We start from the raw sequence: 20,462 nt of genomic DNA, 5'->3' as shown, positions 1-20,462 counted from the left end.
ATCCGTGCAACCAAAAAACCCCCCGCAAAAAAACGGCTTTCGGCGACTGCTGGGAAGCCGCGCGGCTGTTTTAAAAGGTGACAGCCGGCCTGGGGGGCTTCCCAGCACCCCCCCGAACCAGGGTTCGGGGTTCGGGGGGTGCTGGCAAGCCCCCCAGGCCGGCTGCGACCTTTTAAAACAGCCGCGCCGCTTCCCCGCTGTCTCCTGACGCTGAACGCGGAAGTTCAGCTTTGGCGTTCGGCTTCAGGAGACAGCTGGGAAGCGGCGCGGCTGTTTTAAAAGGTCGCAGCCGGCCTGGGGGGCTTGCCAGCACCCCCCCGAACCCGGGTTCGTGGTTCGTGGGGGTGCTGGGAAGCCCCCCAGGCCGGCTGCGACCTTTTAAAACAGCTGCGCCGCTTCCCAGCTGTCACCTGAAGCCGAACGCTAAAGCCGAACTTCCGCGTTCGGCTTCGGGAGACAGCTGGGAAGCGGCACGGCTGTTTTAAAAGGTGACAGCCGGGCTGGGGGGCTTCCCAGCAACCTCCCGAACCGAACCTGGGGTTCAGAAAAATTTTGCCTCTTCTTACGAACTTTGTTCGAGTTACGAACCGGCGTTCGGGAGGCTTCTGGGAAGCCCCGCCGCCCGGCTGTCACCTTTTAAAACAGCTGCGCGGCTTCCCAGCAGTCTCCGAACGCCGGTTCGTAACTCGAAAAAAGTTCGTAAGAAGAGGCAAAATTTTTCTGAACCCCAGGTTCGTATCACGAGTTGTTCGTAAGACGAGGGGTTCGTATCTTGAGGTACCACTGTATTAGAATCATAAGCACCAAATACTAGATCAGTGATGGTGAACCTTTTTGGCTCACGTGCCAAAAGGGGCTGTGCACATGTGTGCCCACACCCATGCCCTCTCCCTGAGCATGTGTGCACACACCCTGTGCTGCCCCCCCACACATGCACACAACTCCACACATACACTACAGCCTGCACATGTGTATAACCCCACACATACACTACCACCTGCACATGCGCATAGGCCTCACTGAAGCCTCTGGACTCCTGAAGCCTGGGGGCAGCAAAAATGGCCCAGCCAGAAGTTTGTTTCCGAAAAGCCGTCCTAATTCTTTAGATGATCATCCTTTATCAGCCATTCTGTACCTCTTGTGTCTTTTCTGGCAATGAACGGAGCACCCTGGGCATGTTTGGGAGGCACACAATATTGTAACTTCACTGAAGCAAAGATGACCGTGCTGGCTGTTCCTCATATAAGGGTGTAAGACAGTCAGGCAACTGTGCCTATTCTCCTTTGAGTTCTCTAATTAAAGACAGGCAGAATATCAATGTCATACTGTACATTCCACTGGTGCTCTTTATGAAATCCTTTCATTGGCTAATTCTGTTCCTATTTCTATCGGTCTTTTGTTGGAAAAAAAGAGACTCATTTTTCACAAAATTGTACTAAGCCATCTTTTGGGGAGGGGTGGCGGCACATCCTTGGATAAACAGCTTGTAATAGTTATTCTGGTCTCCATAGCAGTAGCTTGAATGGCAGTTAATTTCAAGTAGCTCCAATTATCCCTCCATGGAATTCAAGTTCCCGAAAGATTATCCTCTTTCATCCCCCAAATAATCCTATCACGTTAGCTGTTCTAAAGGCTCACAATTGAGCTGTGTTGCCTGCCCGAGGTCCTGCACTTAAGTTATTTTGTAAGCTAGTACTAGTAAATGTCCTCCATTGTAGGAGAAAACTAGCAGAATTGTTATAAGGATAAAAGGCTTAGATGTACCTGCTGCTTTAAGTTTTTTGATGAAAGCATGATGTAAGAATTAGCTGGATAGTTGACAAGAGAACCTTTTTTCTTCATTGCAACCCTTAGATGTCGTCAGATTTCTGGCGGAACCTGTACCGTGTACCGATACTGTTTATGTCCCTTTGAGGGGAGCCTTGAACATTAAGGAGGGAATTTAATTAAAAGAAAATGTATGTAATTGGATGACAGAATTAGAAATAAAACTTTTGCAACTTTTTTGATGATTGATATTAGTTACTAACAAAATATCACATTTTATTCATGGAAAATTAGACGGTACACTGTATTGTTTGAATGTATGTTGAGAGAGACCCCCCCCAAAAAAGTCCTTCCTTCCTCCGTCCCTCCATTCATTTCATTCTCCTTCCTTCCTTCCTTCCTTCCTTCATTCCTTCCTTCCTTGTTCCCTCCATTTCTCCTTCCTTCCCTCCCTCCCTCCCTCCTTCCTTCGTCTCCACTTCTCTCTTTCCCTCCCTCTCTTTCCCTTTTCTTTCTCTCCACTTCTCTCTCTCTCTTTTCCCTCTTTTCCCTCTCTTTCATTCTCCCCCTCCAGGTCTCTCTCATTTCTGTGTACCTCTCCCCCTTCTCTCTCATTTGTTTCTCCATTTTTGCTCTCATTTCTCTTTTTTCGCTCTCTTTCCTCTTCCTCTCCCTTTTTATTTCTCTCCCTTCTCTCTCTCAATTGTTTCCCTCTTCTCCCTCTCTCATTCTCTCTCTCTTTCTCATTTCTCTCTCCCTTCTCTCTGATTTGCCTCTATTTTTTCTCCCTTATTTTTTCCTATCTCCCTTATTCTTTCCCTCCATCATTTTCTCTCATTTCTCTCTCTTTCTCCCTTTCTCTCTCATTCCCTCCCCCTCTCACTCCCCCCACTTTACCTCTTTACCTCGCGCAACAGCAACATGTAGAAGGGGTGGGGAGTGCAGACATCACTCAGGTCCCTTCAGCCTGGGGATGGTGGGCGGGGGCTCCCTGCGCCTCTTCTTTCCAGGGCAGTGTCCACGCCAAGAAGAAACAGTGAACGGAGGATCAGCAGGGGTGGGCATGGTCCAGAGAGCTGGAGCAGCCGGTTGGCATGGGGCTCTGACCCAGAACTGAATGCAATACTCCAGGTGCGGTCTGACCAGGGCATTATAGAGTGATATTATTACCTCTCTAGTCTTGGAGTGTATCCCCCTGTTCATGCAGTTTAGGATTGTGTTGGCTTTTTTAGCTGCTGCTGTACATTGCTGGCTCATGTTTAGTTGGTTATCCGCCAAGACTCCAAGATCCCTTTCACAGTCACTTATGGTGCGTGTGGTTTTGCATAGTTTATATGTATGTTTTGGGGTTTTTTTTAACCTAGGTGCAAGATTTTACTTTTCCCTACATTGAACTTCATTTTGTTTGTTTGGGCTCACTGTACAAGTCTGTCTAAATCTTTCTGTATCCTGAGCCTATCCTCTGGGGTATTGGCCACTCCTACCAGTTTGGTGTCATCTGCGAATTTAATTAATTCCCCCTCTATTCCCTCGTCTAGGTCATTGATAAATATGTTAAAGAGTACTGGGCCTAGGACTGATCCCTGTGGTACCCCGCTGCCTACTTCTTTCCATGTGGACTTAGTCCCATTGAGGACTACTCGTTGAGTGCGATTGGTCAGCCAGTTTTCAATCCATCTTGTAGTGTTACTGTCAATCCCACTCTTCTTTACTTTGGAGAGTAGTAGGTTGTGGTCCACCTTGTTGAATGCTTTGCTAAAGTATAGGTATATTAAGTCCACTGTATTTCTCTGATAAATTGATTTGGTCACAGTGTCAAAGAATGAAATGAGGTTGGTTTGGCATGATTTGTTTCTGACAAATCCGTATTGGCTGGTGGTTATTACGTTGTTCGACTCAAGGTGGTGACAGATCTGTTTCTTGATTGTCTTTTCTAGTATTTTCCCAGGAATAAGTGTTAGGCTAATTGGTCTGTAGTTTCCTGGGTCTGTTTTCTACCCAAATCTGAGAGATTTTGTCCATCAGAAGCTGAACAAATTCTGCTCTGCCCTGCAAGGGATCTTCCGCTCTTTCCACATCAAGGAGGGAGTGGGTCACCCTAAACAGGGCGGCCAGGCGAGAATCTGCAGACGCAATAAGAGAGGAAAAATATGCACATTTTGCTGCCCTTATTGCCATTGGATAAGTCCTAATACACTACTAGTCCTCTTAGTAGTGCTTGGTCGGACTCAGATTTACTGGCCCTCCAGCGTGGCTCTAGACGTCTCTTCTGGCATTTCATCTCCCAAAGTTCCTTGGTGAACCAAGGAGCTCTTCGGGATCCACTGCCACGGAGAGGTCGAACAGGCGCAATTCAATCCGGAGCCCCAGATATCGCCCTGCTCCAGGCAGACACTGGGGACTCTGCCAGACTGCGGACAAGGGAATCAGTATTTCCCCAAGCTCCCTTTGGTAGCCGAGCGGGTCCATCAGGCTCCTGGGGCAGAACCATCTAATTGGCTCTGCCTCGCTGTAGTGAAGGATTGGCCTCTTAAAGTCAAGCCTCATCAGGAAATGATCTGACCATGACGAGGGAAAGTCATCTGTGCCCCTTAAGTTCAGATCATGTGTCCACTATCCCGAGAGAAAAGCCAGGACCATCAGTCTGGGGAACTCTACCGCCAACTTTGCTGCCATCTTGAGCAGCGCAGGCAGGGCTGTTCCAAAGCAGCTGGGAGGCTGGTGCGTTAACCACAAGCTCGCCTGAACCCTGAGGTCCAACTTCAGGAGGAGACACTCACAGCTGACTATTTCGGGCGCAGGGATCCTGCGAGGGTTAAAGGTCTTTCGGACTATAGTAGCCACTCCTCCACCCCGTCCCTGGTGTTGCGGCTGGTGCAGCACCTGAAACCTGACTGGGCACATTTCTGAGAGGGGAACACCCTCATTGTGTCAGCCTCCTCCTCCAGGAGCATGTCCTGGATCAGATTGTGGTAAGAATGGTTGAAAAATGGGCCATAGCTCACTTAACAACTGTCTTGCTTAGCAACGAAAATTTGGGACTGAATTGTGGTTATAAGTTGAGGACTACCTGACTTACCTGTAATGTTTTTCATTTAATGCGGGCAGGTAGAAATGTACCAACTCAGTAATAATTAACAAGGGTTTTTTTCCTCCCTCCCCCCCTTTCTTTTAGTGATCAGGAACCTCCTTATTCGATGATGACCTTGCATGAAATGGCAGAAACAGGTATTTCCTTTCTGTTGGGTGGCACTTCAATTGTTCTTTGTCGAAATAAACTTTCCACTCTGGAAAGAAGTGTGTGTTTATTATGTGAAGTTACTACCTCTGTCTTGGTAAAATAAAATAATGATTTCTTTGATAATTATAAGCATACATGTTTAATCTGTCTAAATTTATTAATCATGTCACTGGGGGGGGAAATCAGCCTGCTGGCTGACTTACTTTATTTCTACTGTGATTGACTACCATATTTTTGGGAGTATAAGACGCACCGGAATATAAGACACACCTTAGTTGTGGGGGTGGAAAATAGGGGAAAAAATCTACCTACCAGCTATTTGTGTGGCTAGCATCCTTAGTCTGGTCAGCTTCAGCACATTATTTTATCCCCTGGTTAGGGCTGAAAAATAACCTTTTTCGGAGCAAGTAGCAATGAAAGCAAGGCTGCAAAAAACGTAGGCCTGAAAAAAACCTTTTTTGGAGTAGCAATGAAAAAATCCTGCAAGCTGGGAAGATTGCTAGCACCTCGTTAGGACTGGGGGGGGGAAACTTTGAAAAAGCTATGTTCAGAATATTTTCTGAACACCCAAATTTTCAGCTTTTTTTAGGGAGGACAAAGGTGCGTGTTATACTCTGAAAAATACAGTAATTCATCTTGGAATCACCAGAGGAGTAGCTACATACTTTCCTTCTAAATGGAAAAAAACATTGTAATTAAAAAACAATAAGGTTTGCAGGAGCAGAGAAGACCTCCAGGGTCTACGGATACTTCTAGATTTTCCCCAAGCTGCTGTGCCTATTAAGTACTTGATTGCTTGGCCCAGTTGCAAGAAGTCTACATTATTCTATCCTATCCTACACTATTCTATCCCAAGATCAGTTGGAGAAACTGGAAACTGCTCATAAAATCTTGAAGTTTGGTAGCATAATATCTTATGGGAAACCATATCCGATACCTACACAAACACACACCTTGATACGGGTAGTCCTTGACTTTGCAACCACAGTGAAGCCTCTCATTGTGATCATAAATCTGATAGATAAAGCAGGCCATCCGCTGACCAGCAATTTTATGAACATTTTTGCAGTGGTTGTTAAGTGAATGCCATAGTCGTTAAATGAACCCATTGCTTGCTAATGGGGTGTTTTTGCCCCCCCCCCCCAAAAAAAGAGAAGTGCAGTTTTTGGAAAAACTAGAAATGGTCATGTGGTCACAGGACACGGCAGATGGCTGTAAATGCAAGGCCCTTATGTGAGCGGGGGGAGAACTCCAGAAGCAGGTTATGAATACCTTTTGGGGGATCTATTGGGGCCTCAGTCACTAAGCGACTGGTATAAGTTGAAGCCTACCTACTACCTGCCTGTGCTTTCTCTACTCAATGCTGTAGTGATCGTACATATTGCATGTAACCATTCTAAATATAAGCTGTTATCGTGTTGAAAGCAGGAAAGCAGTTTAAGTCGGGAGAGTCTTCATTATTTCCTGATCCTGCAGTGTGCTTTGCAAAAACTCGCATCATCAATTTTTTTTCTTCTGTTTTCCCCTTAAGAAGGAACTAGGACAGTGATGGAAAACCTATGGCCATATCTGAGGGCACGTGAGGCCGTCAGCGCCATCTGATTTTGGGCTGGCTGTTTGGCCTGCTGAACCTTGGGGGTGGCGAAAAATGGCCCAACGGGACAACCGGAAGTTGTCATCCACAGGGTCCAGGAAAGCTGGCAGAAATCTGGGAACAGCGAAAAACAGCCCAGCCGGAAGTTCGGAGGTTTTTCTAACCCCCGGGGGAAACTAAAAACAGCGCAAGGGGCCTGCCGGAAGTCTGGAGGCTTCAGTGAGGCCTGTGCACATGCGCGGAGAGACAGCGCATGGGGGGTGTCATGTGCATACGTGGGGGATCAGCATGGGGGCTGTACGCATGCACTGGGATTGCATTATGGGGGTGAGCATATGCGCGTGCACCCTTTTGGCATCCCAGGCAAAAAAGATCTGCCATCTCTGAACTGGGAGATGAGGCCAGATAAAAACACTCTTCCTGGCTAAAGTGATTGCAGCAATTCTTACAGCATGTGAATGTTTAAAGTTCCCATTTATGACTTTATGATTGTCTCTGATTTGAATAGAAAGAATGTCTATTTGAGTATGACTCTTGGGTGCGTGTTCTATCTCCAATTTAGGGTGAAGCAATGTATTTTTTTATCTTTAACTCCCATTAAAACATCATACAGAGTCTGGGGTTTTTAAAATGACATTTGGGAGTCAATGTGTTTGAATTTTGTCCTTTGCCAAAGCCCAAAATTCTTGTGGCCTTTGGCAAGGGACAAAATCCTCTCTTTGGATAATTCACTCTCTCAGCCCAACGTAAGTTATGGCATTATTGTTTTGGGCAAAAAGCAAGAAGAGACATCTCCTTGAGCTCCTGAACAGGACTCCAATTGTAAAACAGAGTCGACTGACAATGAGTCAGTCGAGGTGACTGGGGCACGTACTTGTCCACCTGTCTGGGAAGAGTTTGATCTGGTGACACCTGATGAAGTGGACAAGGTCATTGGAGCTGTGAGTTCCGCCACCTGTCTACTGGATCCGTGTCCCTCCTGGTTGGTCTCGGCCAGCAGGGAGGTGACACGGAGCTGGGCCCAGGAGATCACCAACGCTTCCTTGGGGAGGGGAGTTTTTCCAACACTCTATAAAGAAGCGCTTGTGCGCCCCCTCCTCAAGAAGCCTTCCCTGGACCCAGCCGTACTTAACAACTATCGTCCAGTCTCCAACCTTCCCTTTATGGGGAAGGTTGTTGAGAAGGTGGTGGCACTCCAGCTCCAGCGGTCCTTGGAAGAAGCCGATTATCTAGGTCCCCAGCAGTCGGGTTTCAGGCCCGGTTACAGCACGGAAACCGCTTTGGTCGCGTTGATGGATGATCTCTGGCGGGCCCGGGACAGGGGTTTATCCTCTGTCCTGGTGCTCCTCGATCTCTCAGCGGCTTTCGATACCATCGACCATGGTATCCTTCTGCACCGGTTGGAGGGGTTGGGGGTGGGAGGCACTGTGCTTCAGTGGTTCTCCTCCTACCTCTCTGGCCGGTCGCAGTCGGTGTTAGTGGGGGGTCAGAGGTCGGCTCCGAGGTCTCTCCCTTGTGGAGTGCCTCAGGGGTCGGTCCTCTCCCCCTTGCTATTTAACATCTACATGAAACCGCTGGGTGAGATCATCCAAGGACATGGGGTGAGGTATCATCAATATGCCGATGATACCCAGCTTTACATCTCCACCCCATGCCCAGTCAACGAAGCGGCGGAAGTGATGTGCCGGTGCCTGGAGGCTGTTGGGGCCTGGATGGGTGTCAACAGACTCAAACTCAACCCGGATAAGACGGAGTGGCTGTGGGTTCTGCCTCCCAAGGACAATCCCATCTGTCCGTCCATTACCCTGGGGGGGGAATTACTGACCCCCTCAGAGAGGGTTCGCAACTTGGGCGTCCTCCTCGATCCACAGCTCACATTAGAAAACCATCTCTCAGCTGTGGCGAGGGGGACGTTTGCCCAGGTTTGCCTGGTGCACCAGTTGCGGCCCTATCTGGACCGGGACTCATTGCTCACAGTCACTCATGCCCTCATCACCTCGAGGTTCGACTACTGTAATGCTCTCTACATGGGGCTACCTTTGAAAAGTGTTCGGAAACTTCAGATCGTGCAGAATGCAGCTGCGAGAGCAGTCATGGGCTTACCCAGGTATGCCCATGTTTCACCATCACTCCGCAGTCTGCATTGGCTGCCGATCAGTTTCCGGTCACAATTCAAAGTGTTGGTTATGACCTTTAAAGCCCTTCATGGCATCGGACCAGAATATCTCCGAGACCGCCTTCTGCCGCACGAATCCCAGCGACCGATTAGGTCCCACAGAGTGGGCCTCCTCCGGGTCCCGTCAACTAAACAATGTCGGTTGGCGGGCCCCAGGGGGAGAGCCTTCTCTGTGGCGGCACCGACTCTCTGGAACCAACTCCCCCCGGAGATCAGAACTGCCCCTACTCTTCCTGCCTTCCGTAAACTCCTCAAAACCCACCTTTGCCGTCAGGCATGGGGGAACTAAACATCTCCCCCTGGGCACATTTAATTTATACATGGTATGCCTGTGTGTGTGTCTGTTAGTATATGGGGTTTTTTAAATCTTTAAATATTTTAATTAATTGAATTATTTATGATTTGTTTTACACTTGTTGTGAGCCGCCCCGAGTCTTCGGAGAGGGGCGGCATACAAATCCAAATAATAAATAAATAAATAAATAAATAAATAAATGATGTACAGGTAGTTCTCAACTGACAACAGTTCGTGTAGTGTCTGTTCAAAGTTACAACGTCTTATGGCCCTTTTTCACAGTTGCAACCTTTGTAGCATCCTCATGATCACGTTGTCCAAATCCAGATGCTTGGCAACTGGTTCCTACTTACAACCATTGCTTTCTCCAAAGGTCACGTGATTCACCCCTTTTGTGTCAATGGGGAATCCAGATTCACATGCTGTAACAACCATATTCCTAACTTATCATCAACAGTGATTCACTTAACAATGGTGGCTAGGAAGGTCGTAAAATGGAGCAAAACTAACTTAGCAAATGTCTCAACAGAAACTTTGGGCTCTCAATTGTGGTCGTAAGTTGAGGACTATCTGTAAATGTAACAAATGAGATGGAAAATGGAGATAAGCCTTTCCATCCCATACACACTAAAGAAAGCAGATTCTGACTGCAGGAATTGAGGGCCGGGGTGGCGCAGCAGGCAGAGTGCAGTACTGCAGGCCACTGAAGCTGAGAGATCTGTAGGTCAGCGGTTCAAATCTCATCACCGGCTCAAGGTTGACTCAGTCTTCCATCCTTCCGAGGTGGGTCAAATGAGGACCCAGATTGTGGGGGCAAGAGGCTGGCTCTGTTAATAAGCCGCCCTGAGTCTCAGGAGAAGGGCGGCATAAAAATGAGGACCTGGCTCTGTTAAAAAGTGCTACTGCTAACATGTTGTAAGCATTTTGTTGTAATTGTGGAAACTCATTCACAAAATACCGTAGTCTTGCAATTTAATAAGATGCATTGAGTGCAGTGGGGAATATTTTGCTCCACAACGTATTGTGTGTGTTTCACCTGTAGAAAATGTCAAGTTTTGTCTGTAGAACCGTCTGCCCAAAGCATCTTGAGTTCCACAATATTGTGTAGCTGTGTTTTGTTCAAGTTAAAATTTGCCCTGAAATTCCGTTCAGGCATTACGAGTATTTGTTATGACTCCAAGAGGCCTAATTTTGTCCTGCTATTCCATTCTGGATCAACAGCCAAGATTGTTTTATTTTTAACACATGTCTGAGACAATTTGACCCATTGAATTACTCAAATGCTGATGAAATCCTGTTTTTTTATTAGTGGTATGTCTCTTTATTTCTTTAAGTTAAGATATTTGCTTTGATTCTTTGGTGGTTCACAGATGAAGGATGGCTGGAAGTTGTCCAGTCCTTAATAAGAGTTATTCCATTAGAAGACCCCTTGGGACCAGCTGTTATAACTTTACTCTTGGATGAGTGCCCATTACCAACCAAAGTAAGTTAAATATACAGATTGGTCAAATAAATACCCGATGAAATTTTAAAAAGCAGCCGTTTTAAAACTCTATTTTAATTGCCTTGATTTTAATCTCCTTTAGAAGTGTGCTTTTAAAAAAGTGCAGGTCTCATATGAATAAAATACATCAGTGTGGTTGAATGGGAAATGTTTGTCAGTTTTATATCAAAAATATAACTTGTATACAAATTCAGAAAAAAATAATAAAAAACCAGTGACTCAAACCATGTGTTCTGGCAAAACCAATTTGATATTAAGCAATACAATATGTATCTTTCATAATAGGTCCCAGTGTAATGTGGTCTCAGTAATGCTAAACATACAAATATGGTTTATATAATTAATTTTCCAAATTCTATATTATATTATTCATTTTAATTAATCTATCGTCACTAATTGTTCATGTTAATTCTTCGCTGTTTTTATATCCTATTGCTGTAGATCTTATATCTATGTTTTTTCTCGTAATATTAAAATATCAAAAGCATTTGCAGTCCAATAATAGGAATCTAAGAACAACTGCTTCCAATTTTGTATTTTTTTTCTTTGAAAAGTTGATAATTCTATTATAAAATGCTCTAAAATTTATCTGCTCTGAAAAAATAGAACTAAATTTTAGATAATTAGAATTGAGTATATGATTGCTAATGCTGTATTTGAACATGTAATTTCACAAACACTATCAATCTATATATAAAAGCAAAAATGGTAGATGTTTGAAGCAGTTTCTAAATGGTTACATTTGCTAGCTGCTTATAATGCAATTATATTGTGTATATCAGTTTTCTCCAAATTGCTGATCTTTTGCTTCAGTCCACAATCCACAGTGACAGCCAATATAGGGACAAGGTTAACAGACATCATCCAGACTGGTGTGTTTGTTTTCTTATTTGTGACTTTCATATATAAAACTTAATTACAGTGGTACCTCGAGATACGAGTTTAATTCGTTCCGGACCTGGGCTCTTAAGTCGAGCAGCTCTTATCTCGAACGACTTTTCCCCATAGGAATTAATGTAAATAATTTTAATTGGTTCCAGCCCTCAAAAAACTCACAAAGTTAGTCTAAATTATGCAGAAAGACATGTTTTTAATGAAGAAATGTACATGTACATATAAATGAATAATGAAGTTTCTTTCACTTAACTTGTAAACTTTCTTAAACTTTTAAATTTACATATGTTCAACTTCTCTGCCACCCAATCCTGTAGGACAGAGGTCCCCAACCCTTTTTGCACCAGGGACCGGCTTTAAGCGATCAAGAGAGGAATGGGTGAATGAATGGACGGAGGGTGGGAAGGAAGGAAGGAAAGAGGGAAGGGACAGGAACAGAGGAAGGAAGCAAGGAAACTTATGAAAGGGGAGAGTAAGAGAGGAATGAGTGAAGGGAGGGAGGGAGGGAAGAAGATGGGAAGGAGAAAGAAAAGAAGAAATAGAGGAAGGGAAGGTAAAAGAGAGAAAGAAAAAGAGCAAGAAAGAAAGAAAGAAAGAAAGAAAGAAAGGGGGAAGGGACAGGAACAGAGGAAGGAAGCAAGGAAACTTATGAAAGGGGAGAGTAAGAGAGGAATGAGTGAAGGGAGGGAGGGAGGGAAGAAGGTGGGAAGGAGAAAGAAAAGAAGAAATAGAGGAAGGGAAGGTAAAAGAGAGAAAGAAAAAGAGCAAGAAAGAAAGCTGCAAGCACCCCCCCGAGCCCCCCAGGCCGGCTGCAACCTTTTAAAACACGCGCGCCGCTTCGCAGCTGTCTCCTGAAGCCGAACGCGGAAGTTAGCGTTTGGCTTCAGGAGACAGCTCCTTGGTGCTTGTATCTCGAATTTGGGCTTGTAAGTAGAACAAAAATATCTCTCCCCTCCCAGCTCTTATCTCGAGTTGCTCTTAAGTAGAGCAGCTCTTATGTCGGGGTTCCACTGTATATTTGTTTTACAATGCAAATTAATTATGTTTGCTTGAAGCACAATGGGCTGTACTTTTCAGGTGTTTAAACAGTGTTTCTCAGATTCCTTCAATCTTGTGATTTCTAGTTAAATGTGAGTCATCACTGTTCGGTATCTTGTTGTCTGCATTGGAAAGTGGTCTTAAGGAAAGTCTCTCCAAAAAAGAAAAGAAACTTGATTTTCTGATTTCATAGAAACATAGAAAATGGATGGCAGAAAAAGATTCAAGGGTCCATTGAACCTGCCCTTTGAGGATTTTTGTTGATGTTTGTTTGTTTTTTCTTTTTAATTCACTCATTTATTCATTCATTAATAAATTTTGTTGGTGCAATTTCAGTGCTTGTTAGGATCAAGCGTTATTTCAAGTTCAGTTTGTGCCCATTTAAGTATAGATAGGTTACCTTATACGGTACTAAGATAGGAATGGAATGTAACGTTTCTTTTGATGATCTGACATTCAACAGCCTGCTCCTTTTCCTGTGTAGGATGCATTGCAGAAATTGACAGAGATATTAAATTTAAATGGAGCAGTGGCTCTCCAGGATGCCTGTCATCCTGCCAAACATCGGAATACTACTGCAGTCCTGGGTTGTTTGGCAGAAAAGCTTGCAGGTAAGAATTCTGGGATGACTTTTATATCTCTTTGGGGAGGTTACAATTCAGAACTTCTCCACATACCACTGTTGTTTCTAGGTTTTACACTTCCAACCCCTCCTAATCTGTAATAAATATATTGTCTATAATTAGACATCTGATCATGAAGCATCTTTCAGATGGCATGACACTGTTTTAATCTCTTTAAATTAATTTGTAATCCCTGGTGCCATTTGCCAGAAGGCAGCACAGTGGTTTATGAATGGTAGGAGTGCGATATTTACATATAGGCTCCTGTTCTTCCTTTGACTCTCCCTTCTACAAAGGGGAAGTGTAGAATTTGTTTTGTCAGAAGGAAGGGGGGAAACAAAATGTCCCTCCTGAATTTAACCAGCCTTTTTAGAAGGACAGACAAAACTGGAGGTGTTATGTAAATCACTTGATGCATTGCTTAACTAGGGAGAGAGAAAACCTAGCCCAGTGATGGCGAACCTATGGCACCTGTGGCACAGGTGACACATGGAGCCCTATCAGTGGGCACACGAGGCATTGCCCTATATCAGCTCTAGTGTGCATGTGCACACTAGCCAGCTGATCTTTGGCCTTGGAGAAGGCCGTTTCACCTTCCTAAAGCCTCCGGTGTGCAAAAAACAGCCCAACGGGCAAAGTGGAAGTCCCTTTTTCTGAACTTCTGGCTTGCCCGCTTGGGCCGTCTCAGATTTCAGTGAAGCCTGTGTGCATGCGCGAGGACGGGGGAGGATTGTGCACATGCATAGGGGGATACGCATGCCTGGGGGGGAGGGCATGGGGGGGGGCGTGCTAGCACCTGCACACACATCCTTTTGGCACGCATACCAAAAAAGCTTTGCCATCATTGACCCCAGTCAATACTATTTTTGAAGCTATGTCTTATATGCTTGCATGCATATTCCTTCTGCAAAAGAAGGTAACTGAAAAGGCAGCACAGGAGCCTAAACCTTTCTGAAGAGACTTCATAAACAATGTAAAACAGCACTTCGATGCACGTATTTCATTTTTAGTGTTTTTACAGGCCCTGCAAGTGTAGGTTTACTCAGCCAAGGAATCTTGGAGTACTTATTGCAGAGCTTGGTGAGTACCAAAATAAATCAGTATGCTAAGTATTTGTGTGTGTTAACATCTGAAGGGATTTCTATGCCCTGATCTCATTTAGTCTTGTGTCCCTAAAAAAAGGAAGCCCCAGCATGGTGTGTCTAGCCATCGCAGCTATTTTTCAGTGGCACAGTGAAGGTTGACGGGCTTTGGTAAAGAAGGAGAGAAGAGCCACAGTTCAGAAGTCAGCATGTTTGCTTAAGACACCAACATCCCTTCAGTCTCTACCTGGTTACCACCAAACCTTTCAAAAGCTTCTACTAAAGCAATTAATAGTGTTTTTGTTTGCTGGATGGACTAGCAGTCCAGCTGTCTATAGGACATTTTAAATGTTATCATTTAGTGAAACAATCACATAACTAGTAATGTATTTTCTTGGGCAAAACATAAATATCATGCTTGCTTGATCCACAACCCTATTTTTGCTTTCGGTGAATTTTTACATGTAATTCTAAATAAAAGTTGTGAATCACTATAATTTTAGCTGTAGAGAAATATAGATAGATAGATAGGTAGGATAGATAGGAAGGATAGATAGATAGATAGATAGATAGATAGATAGATAGATAGATAGATAGATAGATTCATTCAATTTTTTAATGCCGCCCTTCTCCTTAGACAATCTGTTAGCAATAGCATTCTTTAACAGAGCCGGCCTATTGCCCCCACAATCCTGGTCCTCATTTACCCACCTCGGAAGGATGGAAAGCTGAGTCAACCTTGAGCCGATGATGAGATTTGAACCGCTGACCTACGGATCTAGCAGTCAGTTTTAGTGGCCTGCAGTACTGCACTCTACCCACTGCGCCACCTCGGCTCTACCAGCAACATTTGCATTTAACAACCTTTTCATTTTTTAAGGTGGTCAGGCATCATGTAATAATAATAATAACAACAGAGTTTGAAGGGACCTTGGAGGTCTTCTAGTCCAAACCCCTGCTTGGGCCAGGGACCCTACAGTACTTCAGACAAATGATTATGCAACATCTTAAAAACTTCTGGTGTTGGAGCATTCACAACTTCTGGAGGCAACTTCTATTCCACTGATCAACTGTTCTAACTGCCAGGAATTTTCTCCTTAGTTCTACATTGCTTCTCTCCTTGATTAGTTTCTACCCATTGCTTCTTGTTCCACCCTCAGGTGCTTTTGAGAATAGCTTGACTCCCTCTTTTCTGTGGCAACCCCTGAGATATGGGAACACTGCTATCATGTCTCCCCTGGTCCTTCTTTTCATTAAACTAGACATACCGTATATACTCGACTATAAGTCGCTCCGATTATAAGTCGAGGCCCCTACTTTTGGCACAAAAAACCTGGGAAAATTTATTGACTCCAGTATAAGTCGAGGGTGGAAATTGCAGCGGCTACTAGTAACTTATAAAAATGGAAAACAATAAAATTATATCAATTGAGGCATCAGTAGATTAAATGTTTTAGAATATTTATTTCAAAGAAAACCAGCTCTGTAAGTTTAAAAGAGGGTAAACAGGTATATGTCCCCCCAAGGCAGGTATAGGCCAAAAAAAAATGCAAGTGCTTACCAATGTTCCCTGATTTTTTTTCGGTGTGGGCAGAAAAGTATAGTGCCTGAGCGGCATTCCCTTTGGGACTGGGCAGCATAGATAGGTAGATTGGATGGATGGATGGATAGATGGGTAGATAGATAGATAGATAGATAGATAGATAGATAGATAGATAGATAGATAGATAGATAGATAGATCTCTTGAACCATTTCCAAAAACAGGTGAGGGCTGGGGGGGTTTTCCTCTGTTATTGTTTGGGTGCTTTTTACCATATGCTTTAAATCAAGAGTCATTTCTCTCTCTCTCTCTCTTTTGTTTCTCTCTCTTTCCTCTAATTCTCTGCCTCAATCATTTTCTCATTTCTCTTTTTTTCCCCTTTTTGCTCTCATTTCTCTCTCTTCCTTCCTCTCTTCTCTCTCTCTCTCTTGCTTTCTCTCTCTTTCTCCCCCTCTTTCTCTCCTCTCTTGCCCCCTCTTTCTCTCTCCCCTCTCTTGCCCCCTCTTTCTCTCTCCCCACTCTTGCCCCCTCTTTCTCTCTCCCCTCTCTTGCCCCCTCTTTCTCTCTCCACCCTCTTTCTCCCCTCTTTTGCCCCCTATTTCTCTCTCCACCCTCTTGCCCCCTTTCTCTCTTCACCCTCTTGCCCCCTCTTTCTCCCCTCTCTTGCCCCCTCTTTCTCTCTCCACCCTCTTTCTCCCCTCTCTTGTCCCCTTTCTCTCTCCCCACTCTTGCCCCCTTTCTTGCTCTCCCCCCTTTCTCTCTCCACCCTCTTCCTACCTGTGTAACGGTGGCTGGCTCAGTCTTGATGCGGGCTGCCGCTGTCTTGTAGTGGGATTGGGTGGCATTGGGGACCCGGCAGCGGCGGGAGACAAAGTGAAGCTTGTGCTTCGGGCACACTGGGGCAGAGTGGGCTGAGGCCGGACCCGTCGCCCCCGGCTGCAGGGGGCAAGCCCCAGCGTGGCAGCGGGGGAGGAGGAGGCGAAGCCTGCTGCCCGGGTAAGTGACGCGTTTTAAAAGTGTGCCCAGGGAAGTGGCGCACTTTTAAAACGGTCTCCAGGAAGCGGCTTAGGGAAAGACAGCCGTCTGCCTTTGCTTCAGCTCCAAAGAAGCGACAACTGCCCGGTTAAGAAGCAAGAATCCACCCCGTAGACAACCGGCTTTTTTCCTCTTTAGTGCGGCGTTCGAGTGGTTGGCTTGTTCCTTTGCTTGCGCACAAGAGCCAACCACTCGAACGCCGCGCTAAAGAGGAAAAAAGCCTGTTGGCTGGGGGGGTGGATTCTTGCTTCTTAACCGGGCAGTTGCCGCTTCTTTCGAGCTGAAACAAAGGCAGACGGCTGTCTTTCCCTAAGCCGCTTCCTGGAGACCGCTTAGGGATGTCGCTCTGGGAGAGGGGGCAACTGCCCGGTTAAGAAGCAAGAATCCACCCCCCAGCCAACCGGCTTTTTCCCTCTTTAGCGCGGCGTTCGAGTGGTTGGCTCTTGCGCGCAAGCAAAGGAACTAGCCAACCACTGGAACGCCGCGCTAAACAGGGAAAAAGCCGGTTGGCTGGGGGGGGGGGTGAATTCTTGCTTCTTAACCGGGCAGTTGCCCCCTCTCCCAGAGCGATATCCCTAAGCGGTCTCCAGGAAGCGGCTTAGGGAAAGACAGCCGTCTGCCTTTGCTTCAGCTCGAAAGAAGCGGCAACTGCCCGGTTAAGAAGCAAGAATCCACCCCCCCCCCCCAGCCAACCGGCTTTTTTCCTCTTTAGCGCGGCGTTCGAGTGGTTGGCTGGTTCCTTTGCTTGCGCGCAAGAGCCAACCCTCCCAAGCCAGCAATGCCAGCCAGGCTCCCGCTTGCGCCCTCTTGTGGTGACTTTGTCAGTCACCCGAGCATAAGTCGAGGTCGGGTTTTTCAGCCCATTTTTTGGGCTAAAAAACTCGACTTATTCTCGAGTATATACGGTACTAGTTCCTGCAAACATTCTTCATATGTTTTAACCTCCAGTCCCCTAATCATCTTAGTTGCTCTTCTCTGCACTCTTTCTAGAGTCTCAACATCCTTTTTACAACGAGGCAACCGAAACTGCATCCAGTATTCCAAGTGTGGCCTTACCAAGGGCTTATAAAGTAATATTAACACCTCACATGATAATATCAGGGAAGGTGAGCCTGGAATCAAAACCTTAAAGCCACCATTTAATCTTTAAACCTTTCCCCAAAGAAATGCATGTACAGTGATCCCCCGGTTATTGCGTCCCCAACCATTGCGAACAGGGTAATTTGCGATTTTTGAACCCGGAAGTCAAAACACCATCTACGCATGCGTGCCCTTTTTTTCTATGGGCACGCATGCGTAGATGGGGCCCGGCAGATCAGCTGCTGGGCGGCTTCCCTGGGTCTTCCCCCTCTTGCTGGCGGGAGGGCGAGCAGCGGGCATCAGCAAGGAGTTTCCCCACCGCCCACGCAAACTCCTCGCTGCCACCCGCCCTTCGCCCGCCCACGCCGTTCATTCTCGCCGCTTTCGAGCTGAGTCCTGAAGCGAATTCGCTCCAGGACTCAGCTCGAAAGCGCCGAGAGCCAGCGTGGACAAGCCGTTCGCTGGCGCTGGCTATCGGCGCTTTTGAGCTGAGTCCGGAAGCGAATTCGCTCCCGGACTCAGCTCGAAAGCGCCGAGAGCCAGCGTGGACAAGCCGTTCGCTGGCGCTGGCTATCGGCGCTTTTGAGCTGAGTCCTGAAGCGAATTCGCTCCCGGACTCAGCTCGAAAGCGCCGAGAGCCAGCGTGGACAAGCCGTTCGCTGGCGCTGGCTATCGGCGCTTTTGAGCTGAGTCCTGAAGCGAATTCGCTCCAGGACTCAGCTCGAAAGTGCCGAGAGCCAGCGCCAGCGAACGGCTTGTCCACCGCCTGCCTGCCCGCTAGCGAGGAGCCGAAGATTTGGGGCGGCGCGGCTGTTTTAAAATGTCGCCGCCGGCATGGGGGGCTTGCCAGCACCCCCCGGACCCCCAACCCGGGTTTGGGGGGCTGCTAGGAAGCCCCCCATGCCGGCGGCGACGTTTTAAAACAGCCGCGCCGCCCCCAATCTTCGGCTCCTCGCTAGCGCTGTGGGAGTAAAAACACCATCTGCACATGCGCAGATGGTGTTTTTACTTCCGCAGCGCTACTTCGCGAAAACCCGCTCGTTGCGGGGGGTCCTGGAATGGAACCCTCGCAACGAGCGGGGGATCACTGTATCTGAATTGGAACCAAGGAGATTTGAGGTGGCTCTGGCATTCTGGAAGAGATGCTGAAGGCTGCAAATGGGATGTAAGTCAGGGGTCCGTGACCCATTTGGAGCTGGGTCCTGTGAGCAGTGAGCAAGCATGTGTGCACACACACGCAGCTCTGCTTCCAGGAATTCCAGGCAGAACCCTCCCCCCTTTGGAATCTGGTCATGTGAGCAACAGGCAAGGGGGTGGGGGGTGCATGCATGGATCTTGCATGAATGATGGCACTCACACAGAGCCATCCCCCTTCAGAGCCAGGCCATGCAATCAGTGGACAGGGGTGTGCACAGCTTTACTTGCACGGGTGTTGAGTGCTTTGCGCACTTGTGCACACCCCTACCAGTAACAACCTTTCCTTCTCCTCCACTACAAAGCCAGAGAGGTTGAGAACCTCTGCAGAACTTACCTCTCCAGAAACTATGGTTTGGAAGATGAAGAAGCTTTTTTGACATGGTGCGTGTGTGTGTCCTGTAGCTAGAACTTCTGGCTTTTTCACTTGCTAAACTAGAATAGTTATCTTATTTCCTTTTGTGTAGGAAAGCAGTTTGTATTGATGCCTTGCTGTTTGAAGTAAACTTTTGTCTTCAGGCTATTTTTATTGTGTTAAAGAATAATTTTTCTTCCCCACACAAGCTTTTTTCCTTGTCTTGAAAAAAATCAACAAATGCTTGATTTTTGAAGACAACTTTGGGGAGGCAATAATGCAATAATTTTCCTTCTTCATCTTAGGAGTTCCAATCTCATCCAACAGTCATGCTTTTTGCACTAATAGCCCTGGAGAAGTTTGCACAAACAAGTAAGTGTGCTCATTTGAAATACAGAGTTTAAAACAAAATAGGTCCCAGAATGGATTATGATGTGGGATATTTACAGTATTTTGAGCATTTACATGGCTGCCCAAATCAAACAGCCTGACTTTGGCTAGCATACAAATAAGCAATACCAAAAAACCCTCCCATTAAAATATTAAAAACCAATTAAAATAATAACATGCAACCCCATAACTAAAATACATTCCATTATAGCTCCTCCAGGGAGCAAGTTCAGTGCAGTAATTAAAGCGCTGGGTTACAAAGTGGGAAGCTGTGAGACTTGCATTACACATGAAGTGCAGCTGGGTGACCTTGAGCCAGCCAGTCTCACTTGCCCTAGGAAGGAGGCAATGGCACACCGCTTCTGGTTGCCTGCTCTGCTCACCCTGACCCAAATCCCTGGGGAAAGAACCAGCCTCACCTGCCTTTTTGAAAGTCTTCAGGGCTTGGATTTATTCCATTCTTCTGAAATCTTACCTGGCCATGTTCAAGAGTGGTGGCAGTAGCCTCAGTGTAGCCATTTGTATTGGTGTCAGGATCTCCTTCCTGCTGTTCTCTCATACCGCTGGAGATGGCGGCGGAGAAATCAGGAAGGCTTGTGGAGCATGAGCTTTGAATCCTCGCCCCCCCCCCCCATGGGTGTGGCCTTCAGGGG

General features: G+C 46.4%; 1 protein-coding gene across 1 annotated transcript in view; it reads left to right on the top strand.

The window, feature by feature from the left end:
• RSPRY1 (ring finger and SPRY domain containing 1) overlaps positions 1-20,462 on the top strand; it is a 73,647-nt gene that overhangs the window by 21,031 nt on the left and 32,154 nt on the right. The window contains exons 3-7 of the mRNA XM_070760756.1: positions 4,943-4,995; positions 10,444-10,556; positions 12,994-13,120; positions 14,154-14,212; positions 19,725-19,791. Of these exons, the coding sequence (XP_070616857.1) occupies positions 4,943-4,995; positions 10,444-10,556; positions 12,994-13,120; positions 14,154-14,212; positions 19,725-19,791 (419 nt within the window). The remainder of the gene's footprint in view (positions 1-4,942; positions 4,996-10,443; positions 10,557-12,993; positions 13,121-14,153; positions 14,213-19,724; positions 19,792-20,462) is intronic.

This window comes from Erythrolamprus reginae, chromosome 9 (genome assembly GCF_031021105.1).
Source record: "Erythrolamprus reginae isolate rEryReg1 chromosome 9, rEryReg1.hap1, whole genome shotgun sequence".
NCBI classification, from domain to species: domain Eukaryota; kingdom Metazoa; phylum Chordata; class Lepidosauria; order Squamata; family Dipsadidae; genus Erythrolamprus; species Erythrolamprus reginae.
The sequence above is the reverse complement of the archived record's forward strand: the minus strand, read 5'-3'. Positions and strand labels throughout refer to the sequence as shown.